This window comes from Scyliorhinus canicula, chromosome 1, assembly GCF_902713615.1.
Source record: "Scyliorhinus canicula chromosome 1, sScyCan1.1, whole genome shotgun sequence".
Lineage (NCBI taxonomy): Eukaryota > Metazoa > Chordata > Chondrichthyes > Carcharhiniformes > Scyliorhinidae > Scyliorhinus > Scyliorhinus canicula.
The window spans coordinates 211,681,726-211,705,405 of NC_052146.1; the positions used below are offsets into that span (position 1 = coordinate 211,681,726).

General features: G+C 48.1%; 1 protein-coding gene across 3 annotated transcripts in view; it reads right to left on the reverse strand.

Annotated features, from left to right (window-relative positions):
* kif16ba (kinesin family member 16Ba) overlaps positions 1-19,123 on the reverse strand; it is a 218,944-nt gene extending 199,821 nt beyond the window's left edge. For 2 of the 3 annotated variants that reach the window (XM_038807007.1, XM_038807021.1), the window contains exon 1: positions 18,805-19,123. In XM_038807007.1, coding sequence (XP_038662935.1) covers positions 18,805-18,851 — 47 coding nt within the window. In that variant the 5' untranslated portion in view covers positions 18,852-19,123. The remainder of the gene's footprint in view (positions 1-18,804) is intronic. The other variant, XM_038807017.1, reaches the window with a different exon arrangement.
* Between the last annotated feature and the right edge of the window lie 4,557 nt (positions 19,124-23,680).

Genomic DNA, 23,680 nt, shown 5'->3' on the forward strand with positions numbered 1-23,680 from the left:
GGGTGAGGGGCTTGTCGTACGAGGAAAGTCTGAGCAGGTTGGGTCTTTACTCATTCGAGTTTCGAATGGGAGGTGACATTGTTGAAACATTTTGAGGGGACGTGACAGGGTGGCTGCTGTGGAGCAGGGTGGCTGCTGTGGAGCAGGGTGGCTGCTGTGGAGCAGGGTGGCTGCTGTGGAGCAGGGTGGCTGCTGTGGAGCAGGGTGGCTGCTGTGAAAGTGAAAATCGCTTATTGTCACAAGTAGGCTTCAAATGAAGTTACTGTGAAAAGCCCCTAGTCGCCACATTCCGGCGCCTGTTCGGGGAGGCTGTTACGGGAATCGAACCGTACTGCTGGCCTGCTTGGTCTGCTTTCAAAGCCAGCGATTTAGCCCTGTGCTAAACAGCCCCTGTGCTAAACAGTGGAGCAGGGTGGCTGCTGTGGAGCAGGGTGGCTGCTGTGGAGCAGGGTGGCTGCTGTGGAGCAGGGTGGCTGCTGTGGAGCAGGGTGCTATGGGGATGTTTCCTCTCAAGGGAGCACCTAGAACTGGGTCTCCCATTTAAGATGGAGATGAGGAGGAATTTCTTCTCTCAGGAGGTAGCATTGTGAATTCTCTTCCAGAGAGTGGAATAGGGCTGATTTAGCAGAGGGCGAAATCGCTGGCTTTGAAAGCAGGCCAAGGCAGGCCAGCAGCACGGTTCAATTCCCGTACCAGCCTCCCCGAACAGGTGCCGGAATGCGGCGACTAGTTTTCACAGTAACTTCATTTGAAGCCTACTTGTGACAATAAGCGATTTTCATTTCATTTCATTTCAGAGAGCAGTGGAGGCCAAGTCGTTAAATATATTCAAGGTTGAGTTAGACAGATTTTTTGATTGATAAGGAGTCAAGGGTTAGGAGACAGGCGCAGAGAGGTAAGTGGAGTTACGGTTATAATCAGATCGGCCATAATCCAGTTGAATGGCAGTGCAGGCTCAAAAGGTCAAATGGCCGACTCACTCCTGCTCCTATTTCTTATGTTCTTATGCCTTAATATCCTCCCTATAACGTAGAGCCAATACTGCATACTGTATTCTAAGACTGGAGTTTTTACATGGGTTCAGCATCAGCTCTTGACTTCTAGATTCTCCGGAAAGATACAATCAAATCCCAAAAACGCTTAATATTAAGTGAACATGTACCTCAAACTCCCAGCATAATTCTGTTTTCAGATTAGACACCAGTTAAATTGGCACGGGTGCAGGGCACCGTTTAGTAATAGGGGCTAGAGCACAAATCTGTAGTTGTCACATTAAACACCTGTGCACAATGTTACAACTTGCCTCAGTGCTCCGTCAGAAGGGTGTGAGGGGTGGGATGGTCTAGGCTGGCCGCAGAAAGGACGTGGGGGGAGGGGTAATGAGGAACTTGTCGGATATTGGGGGTGGGCTTGACTCAGGGACCGCAGTTCAGCCAGCGCACAACACTCCGGTGTCCCATTCCCCCACCACCCCAGGGATTCAATGGGACCATGTGGTGGAATGGTCAGCTCGCCTGCAGGGATCATCCAGGTGGATGGTGGAAAGTGCTACCGTGGGCAGAAGTCAGACGTTGTCAAAGGATGCGGAGCACCATTGATCATCGCAGAGCGGGTTGTCATCATCTTCCATCCCATGGGGCAGACCCACTGTTAATGCCAACCCATGGCCCACACCCCCATAATGCAGCAGGTTTATATCACGGATTGCAGGCGGCAGGGGTGGGGGGGGGGTTGTGGAGTCCATCCCCCTGGCAGGTGTGAAGGATCACAAGCTTCACTAACTCATGGATGCCCACACCCCTCCAGTTCCTCCCTCCCCTTCATTCCAACCTCAAGTTTCACCTCTTGCCTTGTATTCATGATACCTCTGGTATTCCTCTCTCGGATTTGGAATGTTATATTCTTAGCAAAGACCTTGGCGCAACCCACCTCAATTAATTGCAAGCTGGGTACAAACTACTTCTTTTACCAGGTATGTCCCCTTCAACCATTTAATGGATCCCATCACACATCTGTGACATTCTCCCCCCACCTCAACCCCTCCCTCAGACCCTCTCGATTTTTTCGATGCGAACTGCTGGCATATGCATGATATCAGCCATCCCATTTCTCGCTTCCTCTCACACACTCTACCCAGTCTTCCTCTGAACTTGCTGCCAATCCATTCACTCAGGTCCAACTCTAATATTTTCAAACCCGCTGACAAGAGTGGAGCTCTTCTTGTCTGGTGTACTACCCGCCACATTGCAGAAGTCAAATGCCAACTCTCAACCACTTCCTATTACCACCTAGACCATGACCCATTACCTAACATCAAGCCATTGTATCCAAGACTGTCACTACCCTTATCACCGCTGGAGATCTTCCCACTACAGTTTCCAACCTCATAGTACACCAACCCCAAACAGCCAGCTTCTACCTCCTTCCCAAAAATCGATAAAGACGACTGCCTTGGTCGACCCATTGTTTCAACATGTTTCATACCACTGAATGTATTTCTTCCTATCGCGATTCCATTTTTTTTCTCTACTTGCCCAGTCTCATCCTGCCAACATCTGCAGTTCTGATGAAAAGTCATCGAACGGAAACATTAACACAAATTTCTTGCATCCAATCTACTTAAAATGAGTTGAGTACCAAATCCAACAGAATCAACAGCAACTTTAAAATTGGTTGGTGCCACTAAAACAGAAAAAGTAGTAAGCATAAAGAATGAAGCTAAATGATTGTACAAGGCAACATCAAATACAGGATCCAATTCTAAAGGGGGCGACGGAACATAAAAGATTCAGGTGGTTTATATGCACAGATCGTTGAAGGTGGCAGGGCAGGTTGAAAAGACAGTTAAATAGTTATCCAGGATACTGGGCTGTATATTAAAAAAAGAGTACAAAAACAAGGAAGCTGTGTTAAACTTGTTTGGCCCTAACTGGGGTACTGTGTCCAATTTTGGTCACAATAGGAAGGATGGCAATATATGACGGTGCAATAAAGATTCACAACAATGGTGCCAGGGGTGAGGGACTTCAGTTATGTGGATAGATTGGCAAAGCTTCGCTTGTTCTCAGACAAGAGAAGATCGAGAGGAGATTTGAGAGGAGTTCAACATCACAAGGGGTTGGGACAGAGCAGAGGGAGAAATTGTTCTCATGGGTGGAAGGATTGAGAAGCAGAGAACATAAGTTTAAAGTGATTGTCAAAAGAAAAGGTGATGGTGGAGGCAGATTCAATCATGGCTTTCAAAAGAGAATTAAATAAGCACAGGAAAGGAAAGATTTTCAGGGTACTGGGGGGGAAAGAAGGTAATAGGGATAGATATTTTTTCTGAGCTACAAAGGCTCAATGGACCAAATGGCCTCCTTCTGTCCTTGTAAGGATTTAGGTTACCACTCAAAGCCAACGCTGACAATGTAAATTGCACTTTTGTTGCATATTTATGATGCACATCTCATTCAACTCATGAAACTAAAATCAGCACAAGAGACTGGGACTGGAAGCTAGGGGAAACTACAGTGGACATGCCACTTGCAGTGTGTAACTGTAATGAGGCACCTGAGAAAGCTGCTAGAATCAAGCATTAACAGCGGAATACAAATCTGCAGAAGTTATGTTTAAAGTTTTAGAATATATTAGCCAGACCACACTTGGAAATATCGTATTACATTCCAGACACAATGCTCTAAAAATAGAAGCTCCGCACAGAATTGATGAAGAATGAAGTTAAGCCATGAGAAAAGAAGAGAGAACCTCATGTTGTACAGTTTAGAGATTTAGAGATTAAGGGTGGATCTCTCTGAAGTAGACAAACTAGTAAATGAAATACACAAGGTAAACTCAGAAATGACTTCAGGAATGTAGAACAAGTGGATTTAAATGTATAGGAACGTACGTTTAAAGCACAAATCTGGAAGAACTATTTTCATTCAACGATAAAGTTTGAAATAGTTGGAGGAGGATTTAAAATCACTATTTAACTGTTTATGAACAAGTCTGGTACACAATTTCAGATAAATCAGATCAATATTTCATTCTATTTGCTTCAAGGTTCAACAAGGTGCAAGAGAGTGACATTGATATTACAACAACAGTGTGCATTTATATGGCTCTTTAATGTAGGAAAACATCCCAGTAGACTTCACAGGGTTGTTATCAAGCAAAAGGTGACATCTAGCCACACAAGGCGATATTAGGACAGACGATGTAAGCTTGATCGAAGTGGTTGTTTTTAATGTGTGCCTTAAAGCAGAGAGTTGGGAAGCGGTAGCGAGGTTTAAGAAGGGAACTCCAGAATTTGGGGCCTAGGCAGCTGAAGGCAATGATGGAGTGACGAAAACTGGAATGATCTCAGAGGGTTGTGTGACTGGAGGAAATTACAGAGATAGGGAGGGGTGAGGCCATGGAGGGATTTGAAAATGAGGATGAGAATTAAGAGGCTTTGCTTAACTGGGAGCTGACACACAGTGAACAGAAATAGGTGCATTATAATAGTCAAGTGTACAGTTTACAAAAATATGGATAGGATTCTCTGCAGATCAGTTGAGGCAGGGGCAGAATCGAACAAGGTCAGAAAGGAGGAAATGGGGGGTCTTAGTGATGACGTGATGCATTGGAAGAAACTCATCTCAGAGTCAAATATAACCATTGCAGTTGCAAACAGTTTGAATGAGGCTCAGAGATGGGGACACAGCTTGTGGTAGGAGCAAAGCCGTTGTCTTCAGCCTTCCCAATATTTAGCCGGAGGAAGTTTGTGCTCATCCAGCACTGGATATTGGACAAGCAGCCCTATCACTCATTTACCTTATTCCAGTTATCCCATTCACAGAATTCTACACAACAGGCTAGATTTTCTATATAATTTACTATAAATTGACAAAAAAAAACATGTCGCAAAACTAATAACTGACACTTATTTTGTGAGTGAAGAAAGTTAGCAACGGCAGAATGAAAATACATAATACTGTGGCTATAACACATGGGCAACACGATGTCAAGAACTCCTGCCTTACAGCTCCAGGGACCCGGAATGACTGACTGTGTGGAGTTTGCACTTTCTCCCCGTGTCTGCGTGGGTTTACTCCAGGTGATCCGGGTTCCTCCCAGTCCAAAGATGTGCAGGTTAGGTAGATTGGCTACGCTAAATTGACGTTTTGCGTCCAAAGTTTAGGTGAGGTTGCTGGGTTACGGGGATAGGCTGGAGGCGTGGGCTTAAGTAGGGTGCACTTTCAAGGGCCGGTGTAGACTTGATGGGCCAAATGGCCTCCTTCTACACTGTAAATTCTATGATTTTAAGCAGTGTCATGATATTTGTCTCAATCAGGTGTAATTTGACACCTAAACAGCAAGTTCAAATTTCAAGCAGTTTATGGCCTCAACTGAACTACTCCCTTCCAATAACAAGGTACAATATTTCCTTGCAATAGGATGCTGACATCATTGAACTATTTTGTCAGCACATCAGCAAGGGATTGAAATACACTCAACTTGTTATTCAACTCAACTACAGGATGAATTGCTGACATTTTGGGCTGCAGATTTCTAATTTATCAATTAATTTTGAACTACTTTACACAGATTAGGGAGACTTTGGTAACATTCATAGGTGAACTGATTTTGTACCAGTTAATGGACAGTGCACAACAAAAACACACAAATTAATTTTGCGTGTAATGTTCAAGTCAGGATCCACCCAAATAGTAATAAGAAAACAAAATGATACTCCTACTGTCCAGCATTTGCACTTTTTATTTCAGATGGGGCAGCAGGGTAGCATAAATGCTTCACAGCTCCAGGGTCCCAGGTTCGATTCCCGGCTGGGTCACTGTCTGTGTGGAGTCTGCACGTCCTCCCCCTGTGTGCGTGGGTTTCCTCCGGGTGCTCCGGTTTCCTCCCACAGTCCAAAGATGTGCGGGTTAGGTGGATTGGCCATGCTAAATTGCCCGTAGTGTCCTATTAAAAGTAAGGTTAAGGGGGGGGGTTGTTGGGTTATGGGTATAGGGTGGATACGTGGGTTTGAGTAGGGTGATCATGGCTCGGCACAACATTGAGGGCCGAAGGGCCTGTTCTGTGCTGTACTGTTCTATGTTCTATTTCTAACAGCTGTAGTGTTCTGCTTTAGAGAACTTAGAGCCTTGTGAAACACTGGTAGCAAAACTTGCAATATAATCACACAACTGTGAACTGACGTAAGTCTCTGGGCATCCCATTTCTCTCATGCTGTGTACCAAAGACCAGGTTTATAAGCTAGCTCTCAATCTGTCAACTGGAATGTGACTTTAGACCCAACATTTGATGATGCGGTGTCATCCAGGGGTCAAACAGAAACACTTGTCACTGTATTTAGATCATGAACTGGCAAACAACTTCTAATTTCTCATCTAGTTTTAGAGCAGTGGAACAATAACACCAACAGACCTCGTAACTTCAGCTGTAAAGAAGTCTTGCTTTTATATAGAAACAACAGGAGGAAGCCATCCGGTCTCAAATGTATTCTGCTATTCAATTAGATCATGACTGATGTGTATGACAACTCCGACAACCCACTTAACTGTGTTATCCTTCAAACAAAATATACTCTTGCATAAGTTGAATTTTTGAGACCCATTTTTTAGGGAAAGTTAAGGCGTTGACACAGGTAATGTTTCCAAAGGGCTTACTTACAAATCAAACACACATCCCACCCAGCAGACCTAACACTACTCTTAAAATAATCCACAAGGTAATGGGGGAAGTGGCACCCACAGCAGCTGCTATTGCCCATCTCTCTTCTATTTTTATTAAGAAGCCTTCCCCCAGCCCCACATCTTAGGACAGGGAGCAGCAGCACTGGCTGGGCCAGTGCTTTTAATGCTGCTCGGGGTCAGAGGAAGGAAAGAGAAGGACCCTGCCATTGAAAAATGTCACACTGACGGCTCCCAGCCCGTAACCTAGGCCTTGGTGCAGGTCAGCATTCACAATGGCCTGTATGGCAAGGCCTGAACCACCCCTCCCTCCCAGGAAGCCAGAGTGTGATGATTGGGGACACAAATCCCAGGGTTTCATTTATTTAAGATTGGCTCTGGAAGGGGATCCCTACAACCTGCTTCCATGTGCGTTATTTATTACTCATCTCCCATTTGTTAAGTTTTTTCCTCCCAAAATTCAAAATCGATCCACTTTCTGTGAACTGGAGGAATCATGTTCTAATGCAGTCATTTTCAAAGTCGGGGTCATGACCCGCGGGTGGGTTGCGGCACTCCTGATCACGGGAAATAGTGCCCAATGGTCACAGCCGACTTTTAAAAATGCCGGCTGTGACCAGCTTTAAAAATGCCAGCTGCAGCTGGCTTTCAGAATGCCGTCCGTGCGCAATTGCATGCCCGCGCGTCATTGCGCAGGCCCAGAGCCCAGCAAGAATGACAGTCTTCTCCTGATGTCAGCGTGTTGACCCGGGAGAAGATTTTCTTTTTAAAATTCGATGCACTCTTCCTGCCTGAAGTGATGGCAGGGAGCAGGTAACACTGCCTGAACACTGGCGTCATGTGCTCTGGCCACAACTGCGATTCCTCCATTTTGTTAGCAGCAAGCAAGCAACAGGACTGATGAATTTTAAATGGATCAGTTTGTAATAAGGAAGAGAAAGCCAGCGACACAAACAGGCCAGGATTGCGCAACTAAATCTGCTGGAGAGAGTGGCTCAGAAGAATCTAGAGCAGGACAAAGCAGTGATGTTGTGAGCCCCACGGCCTCTGGTGAACAGCCTATTAAGAAGCTGAAATCAGGCACAAAGCAGTATAAAGATGATTTTTTTAAGGTATGGTTTTATTAATTGTGCCAATGCAAATAAGGATGCAAAGCCCATGTGTGTTATATGCAGGGAAGTATTGGCAAATGCAAGTTTAAAACCCTCAAAACTAGCGAGTTTGAGGACAAACCTCTTGATTTTTTTCAATGGATGCAGTGAGAACTTAAATCGTCAGCTGAAGTCCTCAGCAGAAATGTTACATTGAACGACAAAGTACAATTAGCCTCTTACATGGTAGCTAACCATGTAGCTGAAGAGAAAATACCTCACACAGCAGCAGAGAGATTAATTCTCCCTGCAGCAATAGATATGGCTCGTATGGTCCTAGATGAGAGGTTAGCTGAAAAAAATTTAATGAATTCCAGTTAGTGATAACACAGCGGCTCGTCGAATTTTTGAAATTGCTGAGGATTTAGAAGCCCAATTTATTTATCGTTTGAAAATCAGCACAGGAGTTCGCAATACAACTGGATGAAAGTACAGACGTTTCAAATTGTGCAACCGTGCCAGTTTACGTTTGGCATGTCAGCACGGTGGCTCAGTGGTTAGCACTGCTGCCTCATGCCGCTGAGAAGTCGGGTTCGATCCCGGGTCACTGTCCGTGTGAATTTTGCACATTCCCTCCCACAACCCAAAGATGTTCAAGCTAAGTGGAGTGTAAAATGCTAAATTGCACCGTAATTGGAAAGAAAAGAGAATTGGATACTCTAAATATGTATTAAGAAAAGGTATGTTTGGCACAATAAAGTTTCAGATTTTGAGAGAGAAGAGGTGGGTGGAAAATCCCATTTGAGTTTGAGACCCCAGAATCAGTTATTAACTTGCAGCTGACTCCAAACAAAGAGACTGAACTTCTGCTCCTCAGCTGTGATAGCACATTAAAAACACGGCACAAGTCAATGAGGCTGTCAGCATTCTGGACTAGCATCTCAGAGGGGTCCCAGAGCAGAGTAAATGAACGTAGAACATACAGTGCAGGAGTCCATTCGGCCCATCGAGTCTGCACCAACCCACTTAAGCCCACACCTCCAACCTATCCCCATAACCCAATAACCCCTCCTCACCTTTTTGGTCACCTTTTTTATCAAGGCCAATCCACCTAACCTGCACATCTTTGGACTGTGGGAGGAAACCGGGAGCACCTGGAGGAAACCCACGCAGACACGGGGAGAACGTGCAGACTCTGCACAGTGACCCAGCGGGGAATCGAACCTGGGACCCTGGCGCTATGAAGCCACAGTGCTAGCCACTTGTGCTACCCAAAGCACTTTAGTGCTATTGCCCTTCACAATGACCTACATGTATATTGTTTTTATTATTATTATGTGCAAGGTTGGATTTTCTGTCCTCACTAAGATGAACACAGCACAAAGGAACAGGCCGAGCTGTGTACCTGATATGTGCATAGCCCTTACCTCCTGTGAACCTGATTGGAACGAGAGCGTGAGGACCAAGCAGGCTCACCTCTTGCATTAAAGCTGAGAGAAAATTATGGATCGCCAAGGTAGACCGGCATGGGTCCTGAAGGATGGCCGGTTGGTAAAAATGGGTCCCGAGCAAAAAAGTTTGAAAAACACTGTTCTAATGTAGATATTTTCAAACTCAGTCGCAACCCGCGAGTGAGTCACAGGCGGGTGTTGGGAGGGTCACAGAGCGGTTGGTCACGGGAAGAAGTGTCCGACTGCTGTGACTGACTTTTAAAAAGACCAGCCACAACTGGTCGTCTCATGCACGAGTGCCCCCTCAGCCAGATGTAGCAGTGCGCAGGAGCCTAGTGGGGCAGACCGCGTCCTCCGTACGTCTGCACGCTGATCCAGGAGCGGAATTATTTATAATCAAATTTGTCTTCCATCCAAAAGCAGCGGCAGAGAACAGATCACAGCCACCCGGTACACTGCCGTCATGTACTCTGGGCGCGAAATTACTGAGGAGAGCTTTCTCAGTTTTGTAGCTGCCAGCAAGCAGGTAACAGGACTGTGAAGAACTGAAGATGGAACTTTTTGGACTAAGGAAGAGGGGCTACAGGGACACAACAGGCCAGGATCTCACAACTGAATCTGCTGGAGAGAACTTTGCAGGAGAATCCATGACAGGACAAAACAGTGCTGATGTGAGCGCCAGGGCCACTGATGAACAACCCATACAGAAAATGTAACATTGAATAACAAAGCAAGTGAGATTATGAGGACGAAGCAGGCTCAAAAGCTTTGATTCGATCACTTTCATACCAACCACCTACATCCAATTAATCACCACAACATATCTCCACTTGATCAAACGTAAATATTTGCTTCCAACTTGTAAAGTACATTCAGAGTACAACAGCCTGGCTCCAGCATCTTGGCAATCAAACCATGCTGAATGAGGTAAACATAAAGGAGGCACACTCATTCCAGAGCCAGGTCACCTGATTCACACCATGTTTGCCATAGGTGTGAAGTGATAAGAGCTTTACACTCATTCTGTACCAATGCAGCCACAGGAGGTTTCTAACTGAAATTCCGACTTTTCACTTTTCAGATCAGCTGGTGCTCAAAACAAAAACAAACTGCTGCAAACAACTCCCCTGAAATTCTACAAACATTTACAAACACCCTTTTGTTCAACAATTTCCACTTTTAATGTAGAAAGAGCAGTTCACAGGGCGATTAACAAGATCTGACATTGAGCCACACAAGACAATGTCAGAACAGGGGCTAAAACCTTGATTGAAGAGGTAGGCTTTAAGAGACTTCATGGGCGAAATTCTCCGACCCCACGCAGGGTCGGAGAATCGGCCGGCAGCGGCGTTAATCCCGCTCCCGCAGGGTTTTTAATTCTCTGACCGGCCAAAAACCGGCGCTGTGCAAATCCCGCCGGCAGCCTCTGAAAACAGCTGGCGCCGGCGGGATGTCATTATATTTTTGTTTCCACAAATCTCCGGCCCGGAAGGGCCGAAGTCCTGCCGACGTGGCCATGGGTCACGTCGGCGAAAATCACAGTACCTTTAAAACGGCGTCAACCATTGATGATGGTTGATGCCGTTCAGTGTCGGGGGGGGGGGTTGCGGCATCGGGGGGGGGGGGTTTGGGGGCAGCGGCGTGCAGAGAGGGGGGGCGACGGATGCCCGGGGCCAACGCACCATCGCCCCCCCCCCTCTGTATGCCGCTGACCCCCCTCTGTACGCCGCTGCCCCTACCCCAACCCCCCCTCACCACCCCTACCCCCTTCACCACCCCTACCCCCCTCCAACGCCGCACCCCCCCCCCCACTAACGGAAGAAGGAAGGGGGGGAGGAGGAAGGAAGGGGGGGAGGAGGAAGGAAGGGGGGGGAGGAGGAAGGAAGGGGGGGGAGGAGGAAGGAAGGGGGGGGAGGAGGAAGGAAGGGGGGGGAGGAGGAAGGAAGGGGGGAGGAGGAAGGAAGGGGGGGAGGAGAAAGGAAGGGGGGGGAGGAGAACGGAAGGGGGGAGGAGAAAGGAAGGGGGGGGAGGAGGAGGGGGGGGGGTGTGGGTACCGGCCTTCAGAGTGAGGGGGACGGGGTGGGGGTACCGGCGTTGAGGGGGGGACCCGGCATTGAGAGGGGGGGGGGTTGCGGCGTTGCGAGAGATGGGGGGGCGGCGTTGGAGGGGGGTGGGGGTGGTGGGGAGGGGGTTGGGGTGGTGGGGAGGGGGGTAGGGGTGGTGAGGGGGGTGGTTAGGGTAGGGGGCAGCGGCGTACAGAGGGGGGGGGCGACGGTGCGTTGGCCCCGGGCATCCGTCGCCCCCCCTCTCTGCACGCCGCTGCCCCCAAACCCCCCCCCGATGCCGCAACCCCCCCCTCCCCAAATGCCGGGTCTGTCTCTCTCCTCCTCCCCCCCCCCCCCCCAAATGCCGGGTCTGTCTCTCTCCTCCCCCCCCCCCCGCCCCCCCCCAATGCCGGTCTGTCTCTCTCTCTCCCCCCCCCCCCCCCCCAAACGCCGGGTCAGTCTCTCTCCTCCTCCTCCCCCCCCAAAAAACGGCGGGTCTCACCACTTCCGCAGCTGGTGAAACTGACGCATATCGCGTCAGTCCGCTGCTGGCCCCTCCGGGAACGGAGAAAAGCTGCCTAAAAGAAGGCCCCCACCATCTACACCATCTACACGTCAGATGAACATCTTCTCATCTACACCAATTTTGCTCGCCGGAAATCGGCGTTACGACGGTCTGCAGAGAATTTCGCCCCATAAGAGAGATAGAAAGGCTGAATCCTAAGGGGGCAACAACTTGCATTTGTATAGCACCTTTGGCATTAAACATCCCAAGGTACTTTACAGAAGCATTCATCGCAATCTGATGTCAAGTAAATATCCTTAAATAAAGGATATTTAAACTAACTTGTATTTATATGGCATCTTTCAGAACCACAGGATGCCCCAAAGCACTTTACAGTAAATGAAATGCTTTTTTTTTTAACTATCACTGTTGTAATGTGCAAAATACAACAATTTATGCACAGCAAACAGGTCACAAACATCAATTTGATAATGACCAGATAGGTTTTTTTTTTTGCGATGCTGATATTACCTTGAAAGAACAAAGAAAAGTACCAGTACTTTCCCGGAGCAGAGAAACTACGACATCTTCTTCGCAGCCTTCAACATGTCATCGATGAAGATGAACACCTTGCCAAGGTCATTCCCACACCCCCACTACTTGCCTTCAAACAACCGCGCAACCTCAAACAAACCATTTTTTGCAGCAAACTACCCAGCCTTCAGAACAGCGACCACGACACCACACAACCCTGCCATGGCAACCTCTGAAAGACGGGCCAGACCATCAACATGGGTACCACCATTACACGGGAGAACACCACCCACCAGGTTCAGGGTACATACTCGTGCGACTCAGCCAACGGTGCAGGAAAGGATGTCCTGAAGCGTGGTACATTGGCGAGACCATGCAGACGCTGCGACAACGAATGAACGGACATCGCGCGACAATCACCAGGCAGGAATGTTCCCTTCCAGTTGGGGAACACTTCAGCAGTCAAGGGCATTCAGCCTTTGATCTCCGGGTATGCGTTCTCCAAGGCGGCCTTCAGGACGTGCGATAACGCAGAATCGCCGAGCAGAAACTTATAGCCAAGTTCCACACACGAGTACAGCCTCAACCGGGACCTGGAATTCATGTTGCATTACATTCATCCCCCACCATCTGGCCTGGGTTTGTGAAATCCTACCAACTGTCCTGGCTGGAGACAATTCACACCTCTTTAACCTGGGGTTACCCCTATCTTTGGATCTGTAAAGATTTAATTACCTGCAAATGCTCGCATTCTAAGCATTGTCTGGCATCTTTGAATTTGTCTATATATATATGTTTCTGGAACATACCTCTTCATTCACCTGAGGAAGGAGCAGTACTCCGAAAGCTAGTGTTTGAAACAAACATGTTGGACTTTAACCTGGTGTTCTAAGACTTCTTACAAAGAAAAGTACAGCACAGGATCAGGCCCTTCGGCCCTCCAAGCCTGCGCCGACCATGCTGCCCGTCTAAACTAAAATCTTCTACACTTCCGGGGTCCGTATCCCTCTATTCCCATACTACTCATGTATTTGTCAAGATGCCCCTTAAATGTCACTATCGTCCCTGCTTCCACCACCTCCTCCGGCAACGAGTTCCAGGCACCCTATACCCTCCGTGCATCTCCTCTAAACCTTGCCCCTCGCACCTTAAACCTATGCCCCCTCGTAATTGACCCCACTACCCTGGGAAAAAGCCTCTGACTATCCACTCTGTCTATGCCCCTCATCATTTTGTAGACCTCTATCAGGTTGCCCCTCAACCTCCGTTGTTCCAGTGAGAACAAACAGAGTTTATTCAACCTCTCCTCATAACTAAAATCTTCTTATTACCACTTACATTCCACAGGGTCAGGCTTTTCCCATTGATTCCCGGGCCCATCCAGGAGCAGAGCAGCCACCGACCAAGGAAGCGAGGGAAACACAGTGGTCTGCAGGTGAGATTAAAACAATGCGGTTTCAAGTCTCCTCTCCCCAGCATACCCCTGGCAAATGTCCAAGCTACTGAAAACAAGCCGAGTGAGCTTAACACTAGACTGACCTCTCAAAGGGAAACAGAAATTGCTGTGTGCTCTGTTTCATGGAGAAATGGTCGACCTCTGCCTCACCGGCCATACAACCTGACGGCTTCTCAATACACCGGAAGTCATTGAGCAAAGTGAAAGGTGAATGGGTTTGCCTCCTCATCAACTCGACCAGGAGCTAGAACGTGGTGAACTACTGCCACCTGGACCAGAAATACCAGTCGGTGAGGTGCTGCCCGTACGACTTTCCCTGGAGTTCACGTCTGTCATCATCACAGCGGTCTACATCCCACCCCAGGCGGAAGTCAAGAAGGGGCTTGATGAATTGTACACAGGTATAAATAATAATGAAACAGAATACCCGGAGGCCTTGTTCATCTTGGCCAAGGACGTCAACCAGGTCACTTCAAGAATGTACAGCCAAAATTCCACCAACACATCTCCTGTCCCACCAGGGGCCCCAACATCCTTCACCACCACTACACAAGCATCAAGAGCGCCTACCAGTCCATCCCCCGACCGCCCTTCAGAAAATCGGACCACAAGACAGTACTCCTTCTCCTGGCATACAAACAGAAAGTTAAGCAGAAGAATTCAGTTAAGCAGGTTGTGCAATGCTGGTCCGAGGCAACAGAAGAGCTCCAACTCGCCTGCTTGGAGTCAGTGGACTGGTCCACGTTCAAGAACTCAATGGCCAACCTAAACAGGTATGCCATCACCGTCACAGACTTCAGTAAGTAGAGGATTGCATGTGCATTCCCCAACCGGAAACCATGGTTTAACCGGGCGATTCACTCCCGACTGAAGGCTAGGTCTGAGGCCTGACCGATACAAAATATCTAGGTACGACCTCTGCAAAGTCATCAGAGATGCCAAGAAACAATATCAGAACAAGCTAGAGTCACAGACTAACGTCACGGATTCTCATCGGTTATGACAACGCTTAAACAACATAATTGGCTACAAAGCAAAGCCGGGTAGATTCTCCGGCAGCAATGCACCTCTTCCCGAAGAAGAAGTGCTCATTTCGAGCAGGAAACCAACAAACCATTTTCAACTGCCCCAGCAGTCTTGGACACACCCATACATACCGTCACACCCTCCAAAGTCAGAGCGACCTTCTTGAAAGTGAACCCTCGGAAAGCAACAGGTCCTGACGGAGTCACCGGTCGTGCACTCAGATCCTGCGTGAACCAACTGCCGGGTTTATTCGCGGATATCTTCAACCTCTCCCTACTCCATTCCAAGGTTCCCACTGCTTCAAGAAGACCATCATTAAACCGAAGCCAAAGAAGAATCAGGCAATGTGTCTCAAAGACTACCATCCGGTGGCCTTGACGCACTTCATAATGATCAATGTCAAGTGGTTGGTTATGAGACACATTGGGCGAAATTCTCCCAAAACGGGAGAAATCGTCAAACTGCCGTAAAACCCGGGCGGGTTTTACGGCATCGCGCCCCTTCCCGACGGGGGACCGATTCTGGTCCCCCGTCGGGCTAGCAGCCCGACGTCGGAGGCTCCGACAAGTCGGGCTCAACGAAAATCGTTAAGCCCGCTTGTCGGACTTAGCGCCGGCTGACGCGTCATATGACGTCAGCCGCGCATGCGCAGGTGGGAAGACTCCACCCGCGCATGCGCGGGTGACGTCATCGCGTTTTTGCGCAAAACCCGCGCATGCGCGGTCCGGGTTGCCCCTCAGCCGCCCCGCGTATTGATACTGCGGGGCGGCGGAAGGACAAATAGTGCGCGGGCATCGGGCCCGCTGCCCGCGATCGGTGGGCACCGATCGCGGGCCCATGGCACCCTTGGCACGGCCGTGGTACTGCCGTGCCAATCGGTGCCATGGTTATTTTTTTCCAGGTGGTCACGACGTTTTTACGAACGGCAGGACCAGGTGTGTTTGCCGTTCGTAAAAAGGTCGTAAAGGGCTGGGACTTCGGCCCTTCTAACAGCTGTGAATCGCTGCCGGCCGTAAAAAAACGGCGGCAGCGATTCGTGTCGGGATTTCGGCGGGGGGGCGGGAGAATAGCGGGAGGGCGTCAAAAAAGTCGGGAAGGCCCTCCCGCTATTCTCCCACCCGTCGTGGGGGGGGGAGAATTTCGCCCATTAACTCCATGCTCCCAGAATGCCTTTATCCACTGCAATTCGAACACTCAACACAACCGGTCCACAGCAGACACTATCTCTGTGGCCCTACACGTATCCCTGGAGCATCTTGACAAAAAGGAATCCTACGTCATACTCATATTCATTGACTACAGCTCCACCTCCAACACCTTAATTCCAGCCAAGCAAATATCAAAACTCCAAAACCTAGGACTTGGCTCCTCCCTCTGCAACTGCATACTCGACTTCCTGACTCATAGACCACAATCATTAAGGATAAACAACAACCCCTCCTCCATGATAGTCCTCAATACCAGGGTCCCGCAAGGCTACGTACTTAGCCCCCTACTATACGCCCTATATACACACGACTGTGTGGCAAGATTTGGCTCCAACTCCATCTACAGGTTTTCTGATGACACGACCGTAGTGGGTCAGATCTCGAACAACGATGAGTCAGAGTAAAGGAGGGGGATGGAGAATCTAGTGGTGTGGTGTAAGGACAACAATCTCTCCCTTATCATCAAAACTAAGTCACTGACCTCAGGAAGCGAAGTATCGTACACACCCCTGTGTGCAACAATGGTGCCAAGGCAGAGATGGTTGACAGTTTCAAATTCCTAGGTGTAAACATCTCCAACAATCTGTCCTGGTCCACCCACATCGGCGCTACGACGAAGCCCAAACGTCCCCAGGAAACTAAGGAAATTCGGCACGTCCACATTGACTCTTACTATTTTTACAGATGCACCATTAAAAGCATTCTATCTGGCTGCATCATAGCCTGGTATGGCAACTGCTCGGCCCAAGACAGTAAGAAACCACAGAGTGTCGTGAACACAGCCCTGTACATCACGCAAACCTGCCTCCCATCTATTGACTCTGTCTGCACCTCCCGCTGCCTTGGGAAAGCGGGCAGCATAATCAAAGACCCCTCTCACCCGGGTTATTCTCTCTTCCAACCTCTTCCATCGGGAAGGAAATAAAAAAGTCTGAGAACACGATTTAACTGATTCAAAAACAGCTTCTTCCCTGCTGTTACCAGACTCCCGAATGACCCTTGTATGGACTGAACTGATCTCTCCACACATCTTCTCTACCGAATAGCATAGTAGGGCAGCACGGTAGAACAGTGGTTAGCACTGTTACTTCACAGCACCAGGGTCCCAGGTTCGACTCCCGCTTGGATCACTGTCTGTGGGGAGTCTGCACGTTCTCCTTGTGTCTGCGTGTACTTCCTCCGGGTGTTCTGGTTTCCTTCCATAAGTCCCGAAAGACATGCTGTTAGGTGAATTGGACATTCTGAATTCTCCCTCAGTGTACCTGAACAGACGGCAGAATGTGGCGACTAGGAGATTTTCACAGTAACTTCATTGCAGTGTTAATGTAAGCCTACTTGTGACAATAAAGATTATTATTATTATTATACACTCCATATGCTTCACCCAATGTCTATGTCTATGTATTTACATTGTGTATTTATTGTATGTCCTATGTTTTTCCTATATGGAACAATCTGTCTGGACTGTACGCAGAACAACATATTTCAATATACCTCGTTACACATGACAATAAACCCAAATAGAATTTAATCATAGAATTTACTTGGCCCATCAAGTCTGCACCGGCTCTTGGAAAGAGCACCCTACCCAAGCCCATACCTCCACCCCATCCCCATTACCCAGCAACCCCACCCAACACAAAGGGCAATTTTTGACACTAAGGACAATTTAGCATGGCCAATCCACCTAACCCGCACATCTTTGGACTGTGGGAGGAAACCGGAGCACCCGGAGGAAACCCACGCACACACGGGGAGAATGTACAGACTCCGCACAGACAGTGACCCAAGCCGGGAATCAAACCTGGGACCCAGGAGCTGTGAAGCAATTGTGCTAACCACAATGCTACAGTGCTGCCCAGGGTTACATATTGGCCAGGCCACAGGGAAATATTCCCCTGCTCTTCGTCAAAATGGTGTCATGGGATCTTTTGCATCCGCCCGAGGGGGCAGACGGGGATGTATCATCCGATAGACAACATGGCACTACCTCAGTACTGCACCGGGCATCCTTTGAGAAAAATGTGGGTTTCCCCCAGGTGCTCGGTTTCCTCTTTCGGAGGGTTGGTGCAGACTCAATGGGCCAAATGGCCTCCTTCTGCACTGTAGGGATTCTAAAATCACCAGGTGTTGGCTGGGTCAAAGACAGTAGGTTTTAAGGAGTGTCTTAAAAGGACGGGAGCACCAATGGGGGCTGGTTTAGCTCACTGGGATAAATCGCTGGCATTTACAGCAGACCAAGCAGGCCAGCAGCACGGTTTGATTCCCGTACCAACCTCCCCGGACAGGAGCCGGAATGTAGCGAATAGGGGCTTTTCACAGTAACTTCATTGATGCCTACTGGTGACAATAAGCGATTTATATTTATATTATATATTTATGGACAGGGTCTATTGTATACAGCGCCGTCAAGGTCAGAAATCATCGCAGAGCGTCTCACGGTGCGATTCATTTGACACCTGGCCAGGTAAAGAGATATTAGGACAAGTGGCGGAAAGCTTGACTGAATTTTAAGAGAATCTATAAGGAGAGAGAAAGTTGGAAGGAAGTGAACTCCAGAACAAGGCACACAGCAGAATCAGCCACTGTGGAGACAGTATGTATATTCAGACAGGCCATTTTTGGTTATGGAGATCCATCGGATCTGATTGGTATTTTTCTGCTCTGTTTTGAATAGATCTCCCTCCTCCTTTGCCCCTGTCGTGCTGTCAGACCTGACACTGGAGCTGCTGGAGGATCTGGAAGCTTCTGGGCAGCGTGACCTGGAACCCATCCCGGATTTCTCCAGTTCCGATGCTGATGGACATTTACCTCAGGTTCATGGGTCTCAGTCTCACCGCCACCTTCACTGAGGCCATAGTTCCTCACTTTCCACTTTTCTCCGTGTGTGCGTGTGTGTTTACTGCCAGCTCCCGCTGCGGCCCAGCGCATTTGGAGAAACTCTTCCCCCTCGCTCTCTCTCTCTGAACAGCCTCAGCGCAGCCCGGGTTGCTGCAGCTTCATCATCAGCATCATTATCCCCTTGGCCCAGCTGGGCTCGGCCGGCCCAGGCGTATCGACAAATCAGCTGACAGATCGCTTTACCGTGCCCGCCGTGGATCAAGAAGAAAATACGACTTCACTTCTATGTCCCCACCCACTCTTCTTACTCTCGACCGATTGGACGGCCCCGGGCTTGATTGACATGGTGATCGTCCAGTCAGCCCTAAAGACCCGGGGGGCGGGGAGATCGGTGACGGCGCCGGTCTCGGCCCGTCCCAACGTTGTGCTTCTTCACGTTACAACTTCCGGCGACGCCCGTTTCCGTGGTAACGCGCGGAACCGAAACGTCAGGGCGCTGGCCCGGCACGGCAATGAGCATGCGCGTACCGCTCTCTCTGGCCCTGCAGTTGATTCCCAAGTGGGACTTGTCGATTGTTGTTTTCTCCTCAAATGGAGAGGGAAATCATGTTTGAGAAACTGACTGGAATTCTTCTAGGATGTAACCAGTAGAATTGACAAATGGGATCCAGTGGATTGGTTTATTTGGACTTTCAGAAGGCTTTTGACAAAGTCTCATGTAAATTTACAGTGCATAGGATTAGAGGTAGTGTATTGAAATGATAGAGAACTGATTGACAGACAGGAAACAAAGAGTAAGAATGAACGGGTCTTTTTCCAAATGGCAGGCAGTGATTCAAGTTATTCACAATGTATATTAATGATTTAGATGAGGGAACTATGTAATATCTCCAAATTTGCACATGGCAATGCTGGGTGGGAGGGTGAGCTGTGAGGAGGGTACAGAGATCCTTCAATGTGATTTGGACAAGTTGAGTGGGCAAATGCCTGGCAGATAGAATATTGTAGATAAATAATAATAATAATCACTTATTGTCACATGTAGGCTTCAATGAAGTTATTGTGAAAAAGCCCCTAGTCATCACATTCCGGCACCTGTTTGGGGATGCTGGTACGGGAATTGAACTCGCGCTGCTGGTCTTGTGCTGCATTACAAACCAGCTGTTTAGTTCACTGTGCTAAATGTGAGGTTATCCACTTTGGCTGGGCGGCATGGTGGCACAGTGGTTAGCACTGCACCAAGGTCCTAGGTTCGCTCCCAGCCCTGGGTCACTGTCCGTGTGGAGTTCGCACATTCTCCCCGTGTCTGCGTGGGTCTCACCCCCACAACCCAATGCTTCGGCCATGTTAAATTGCCCATAAATTGAAAAAAGAAATAATTGAATACTGTAATTTTTTTAAAATTATCTGAATGGCTATAAATTAAGAGCAGGGAATGTGCATCGAGACCTGGGTATCTTAATACCAGTTGCCTCAGGAAGGCAGAAAGCATCATCAGAGAACCCTCCCACCCAGACATTGCCTTCTTCCAGACCCTTCCATAAGACAGAAGTCTGAAGACCCACACATCCAGGCATAGGGACAGCTTGTTCCCCACAGCTACAAGACTCCTCAACGACTCCCCATCACACTGAACTGACCGCTGTAAGAATACCATTCACGACTCTCTATGCTGCTCTTGCTCATGTATTTGCTTTGTTTGGCCCCTTGTTCTGCACTATAACCAATCACTGTCGATGTACCATTTGTCAATGTACTCTGTCGATTATTCTTTTTGTCTATTACGTACGTACTGTGCACATTCCTTCGGCTGCAGAAAACGACTTTTCGATGTACTTCGGTACATGTGACAATAAATCAAATCAAATCATGCAGGTGCAGCAGGCAGCAAATGGTAGACAATGGAACACCAACACCTGGGAGATTCCCTCCCAAGTCACTCACCATCCTGACTTGGAAACGTATCTTTGTTCCTTCAGTGTCACTGAATCGAGATTCTGGAACTCCCTCCCTCCCTAGTAGGCCTGTGGGCGTGTCAGTTCACTGCGGCAGCTGACCACCCCTTACTCAAGGACGATTATTGATGGGTAATAAATGCTGGCTTAGCCAGCAACACCCACATGTCATGAATGAATAAAAGGAAAGCCAACCAGAAAGTGGTGTGACACAAACCAGGATAATTGTGATGCAGAAAAAGGCGAGGAGTGATATGAAAGAAAAATAATCATAAGTGACATCACATGATGAGTCATTTGGGGAGAGTACACTGGGTAGGCGTTTCATTTATTATAAATTAACTAATGTAAAAGATTTGATCAGTATAAAAACTAAGCCAATTTGGAGAAGGGGTGGTCAGGAATCTGGGGAAGAGGGCTGGTCAGGAATCTGGGGTGCGAGGCGTCATGGGGGGATAGGGATAAGTAACAGTATTGATTAAAGATGGTTTTACGGTAGAGAGGGGATGTTCAAGAGCGGCCAAGGACAGCATCTCTCTGGTTAGAGATAAGTAATGAAAGTGGTGCAGCATTGTAGTATATAGATCACCAGCTAGTGGAAGAGATGTCGAGGATCAAATTTACGAAGAAATTACAGAGGAGTTCAAGAATTATAGGGTAAGAGTTCCTGGAGTGTTTACAAGATAATTTTCTGCAGCAGTATGTTTCTGGCCCAACAAGAGAGACCTGGTTCTGGGAGATGAGTTGGCCCAAGTGGATCAAACATCAGTGGGAGAGCATTTAGTGGACAGTAATCAGTGTATCGTCAGGTTTAGGTTGGTCATGGAAAAGGACAAGGAACAAACAAGAACAGGCATAAGTAATTGGGGGAAAGCCAACTTTGATATGATGAGAAGGAATCTGAATCGAGTGAGTTGGAATAAAAAGTTGTCAGAAAAGGCGGTGGCTGCACAATGGGGTACCTTCAAAGGGATAGTATTGAAGGCAATGTCAAAGGGAAAGGTAGGGTAAATACATCTAGTGTACCTGGAAGGCAAGAGAATTAGAGGTGAAAATAAAAAGGAAGAAGTACATGTATCACAGATGTCACGTAGAAAATGCAATCAGATTGAGTATAGAAGTGTGGCACAGTGGTTACCACTGCTTCCTCACAGTGCCAGGGACCTGGGTTTGATTTCGGTCTTGGATATCTGTCTGTATGGAGTTCTCCCCGTGTCTGTGCAGGTTTCCTCTGGGTGCTCTGGTTTCTTCCCACAGTCTAAAGATGTGCAAATTGGGTGGATTAGCCACTATCAATGTGCGGGGTTATGGGGAAAGGTAGGGGAGGGATGGGGAGGGAGTGAGCCAAGGTGGAGTATTCTTTCGGAGGGTCAGTGGCCTCCTTCTGCACTGTAGGGCTTTTATGGACCAGAGAGAAAGTGAAAAAAACTAATAAAAAAAGCAAAAGGGAGCATGTAAAGAGACTAGCACCTAATATAAAAGGGAATCCCACGGTCTTTTATAAGCATGTAAATAATAAAAGGTTGGTAAAATAATAAAAGAGGGGCACGGTAACACAGTGGGTAGAACTGTTGCTTCACAGCTCCAGGGTGCCAGGTTTGATTCTCGGCTTGGGTCACTCTCTGTGCGGAGTGTGCACATTCTCCCCATATCTACGTGGGTTTCCTCCGGGTGCTCCGATTTCCTCCCACAGTCCAAAGATGTGCAGGTTAGGTGAATTGGCCATGCTAAATTGCCCTTAGTGTCCAAGAAGGTTAGGTAGGGTTACTGGGTTACGGGGATAGGGTGGAGGTGTGGGTTTAAGTAGGGTGCTCTTTCAAAGGGCCAGTGCAGACCCGATGGGCCAAATGGCCTCCTTCTGCACTGTAAATTCTATGATTCTATGCAGGCCTTCAAAGCGAGTGGATTCGAGTACAGGAGCAGGGCTGTCTTGCTGCAATTATACAGGGCCTTGGTGAGACCACACCTGGAATATTGAGTTTAATTTTGGTCTTGTCTGACAAAGGATGTTCTTGTTATAGAGGGAGGGCAGAGGAGGTTTACCAGACTGATTCCTGCAATGAAGGGACTGACGTACGAGGAGAGATTCAGTCGGTTAGGATTATATTCGCTGAAGTTCAGAATGAGGGAGGGTTTCATAAAAGCCTATAAAATTCTAACAGGGCTAGACACAGTAGGTGCAGGAAGGAGGTTTCTGATGGTGGAGGTGTCCAGAGCCAGGGATCATAGTCTAATGATATCGGCTGAACCTTTTAGGACCGAGGTGAGAATCTCTTTTAACCAGAGTGTGGTGAGCTGTGGAATTCGCTACCACAGGAAGCAGTTGAGGTAAAAAACATTGCATGCTTTCAAAAAGGAGTTAGATATAACTCATAGGGCTAAAGGGATCAAAGAACATGAGGGGAAGCAGAAACAGGTTATTGAGTTGGATGATCAGCCATGGTCAGATTGAATGGCGAAAGCAGGCTCAAAGGACTGAATGGCCTCCACCTGCTCAAATTTTCTGTTTCAAATAAAATGGAGTTAAGCTTGTAAATTTTGATCAAAAGTGTTGCTGGACTCTGGACGATGCCCACCAGAAGGCCTGCAGCTGCTGCAGCCACCACCTCCTTTTGCACTGGTTGGCCAAAGATCATGAGTCCTGCCTGGGGTCTGAGGTACAGCCAAGATTCAAGGCAGAGTGTCCCCATCAAGTAGTAGAGGAGAGGCTGCATCCTATTCATATATTTGTCCAGGTGCCTCTTAAATGGCACTATCGCTTCCACCACCTCCCCAGATAGCATGGTCCAGGCACTCACCACCCTTTGTGTAAAAAAACTTGCCTCACCCATTCTCTCTAAACTTTCCCCCTTGCACCTAAAACCTATGTCCCCTAGTCTCTAGCTCTCCCG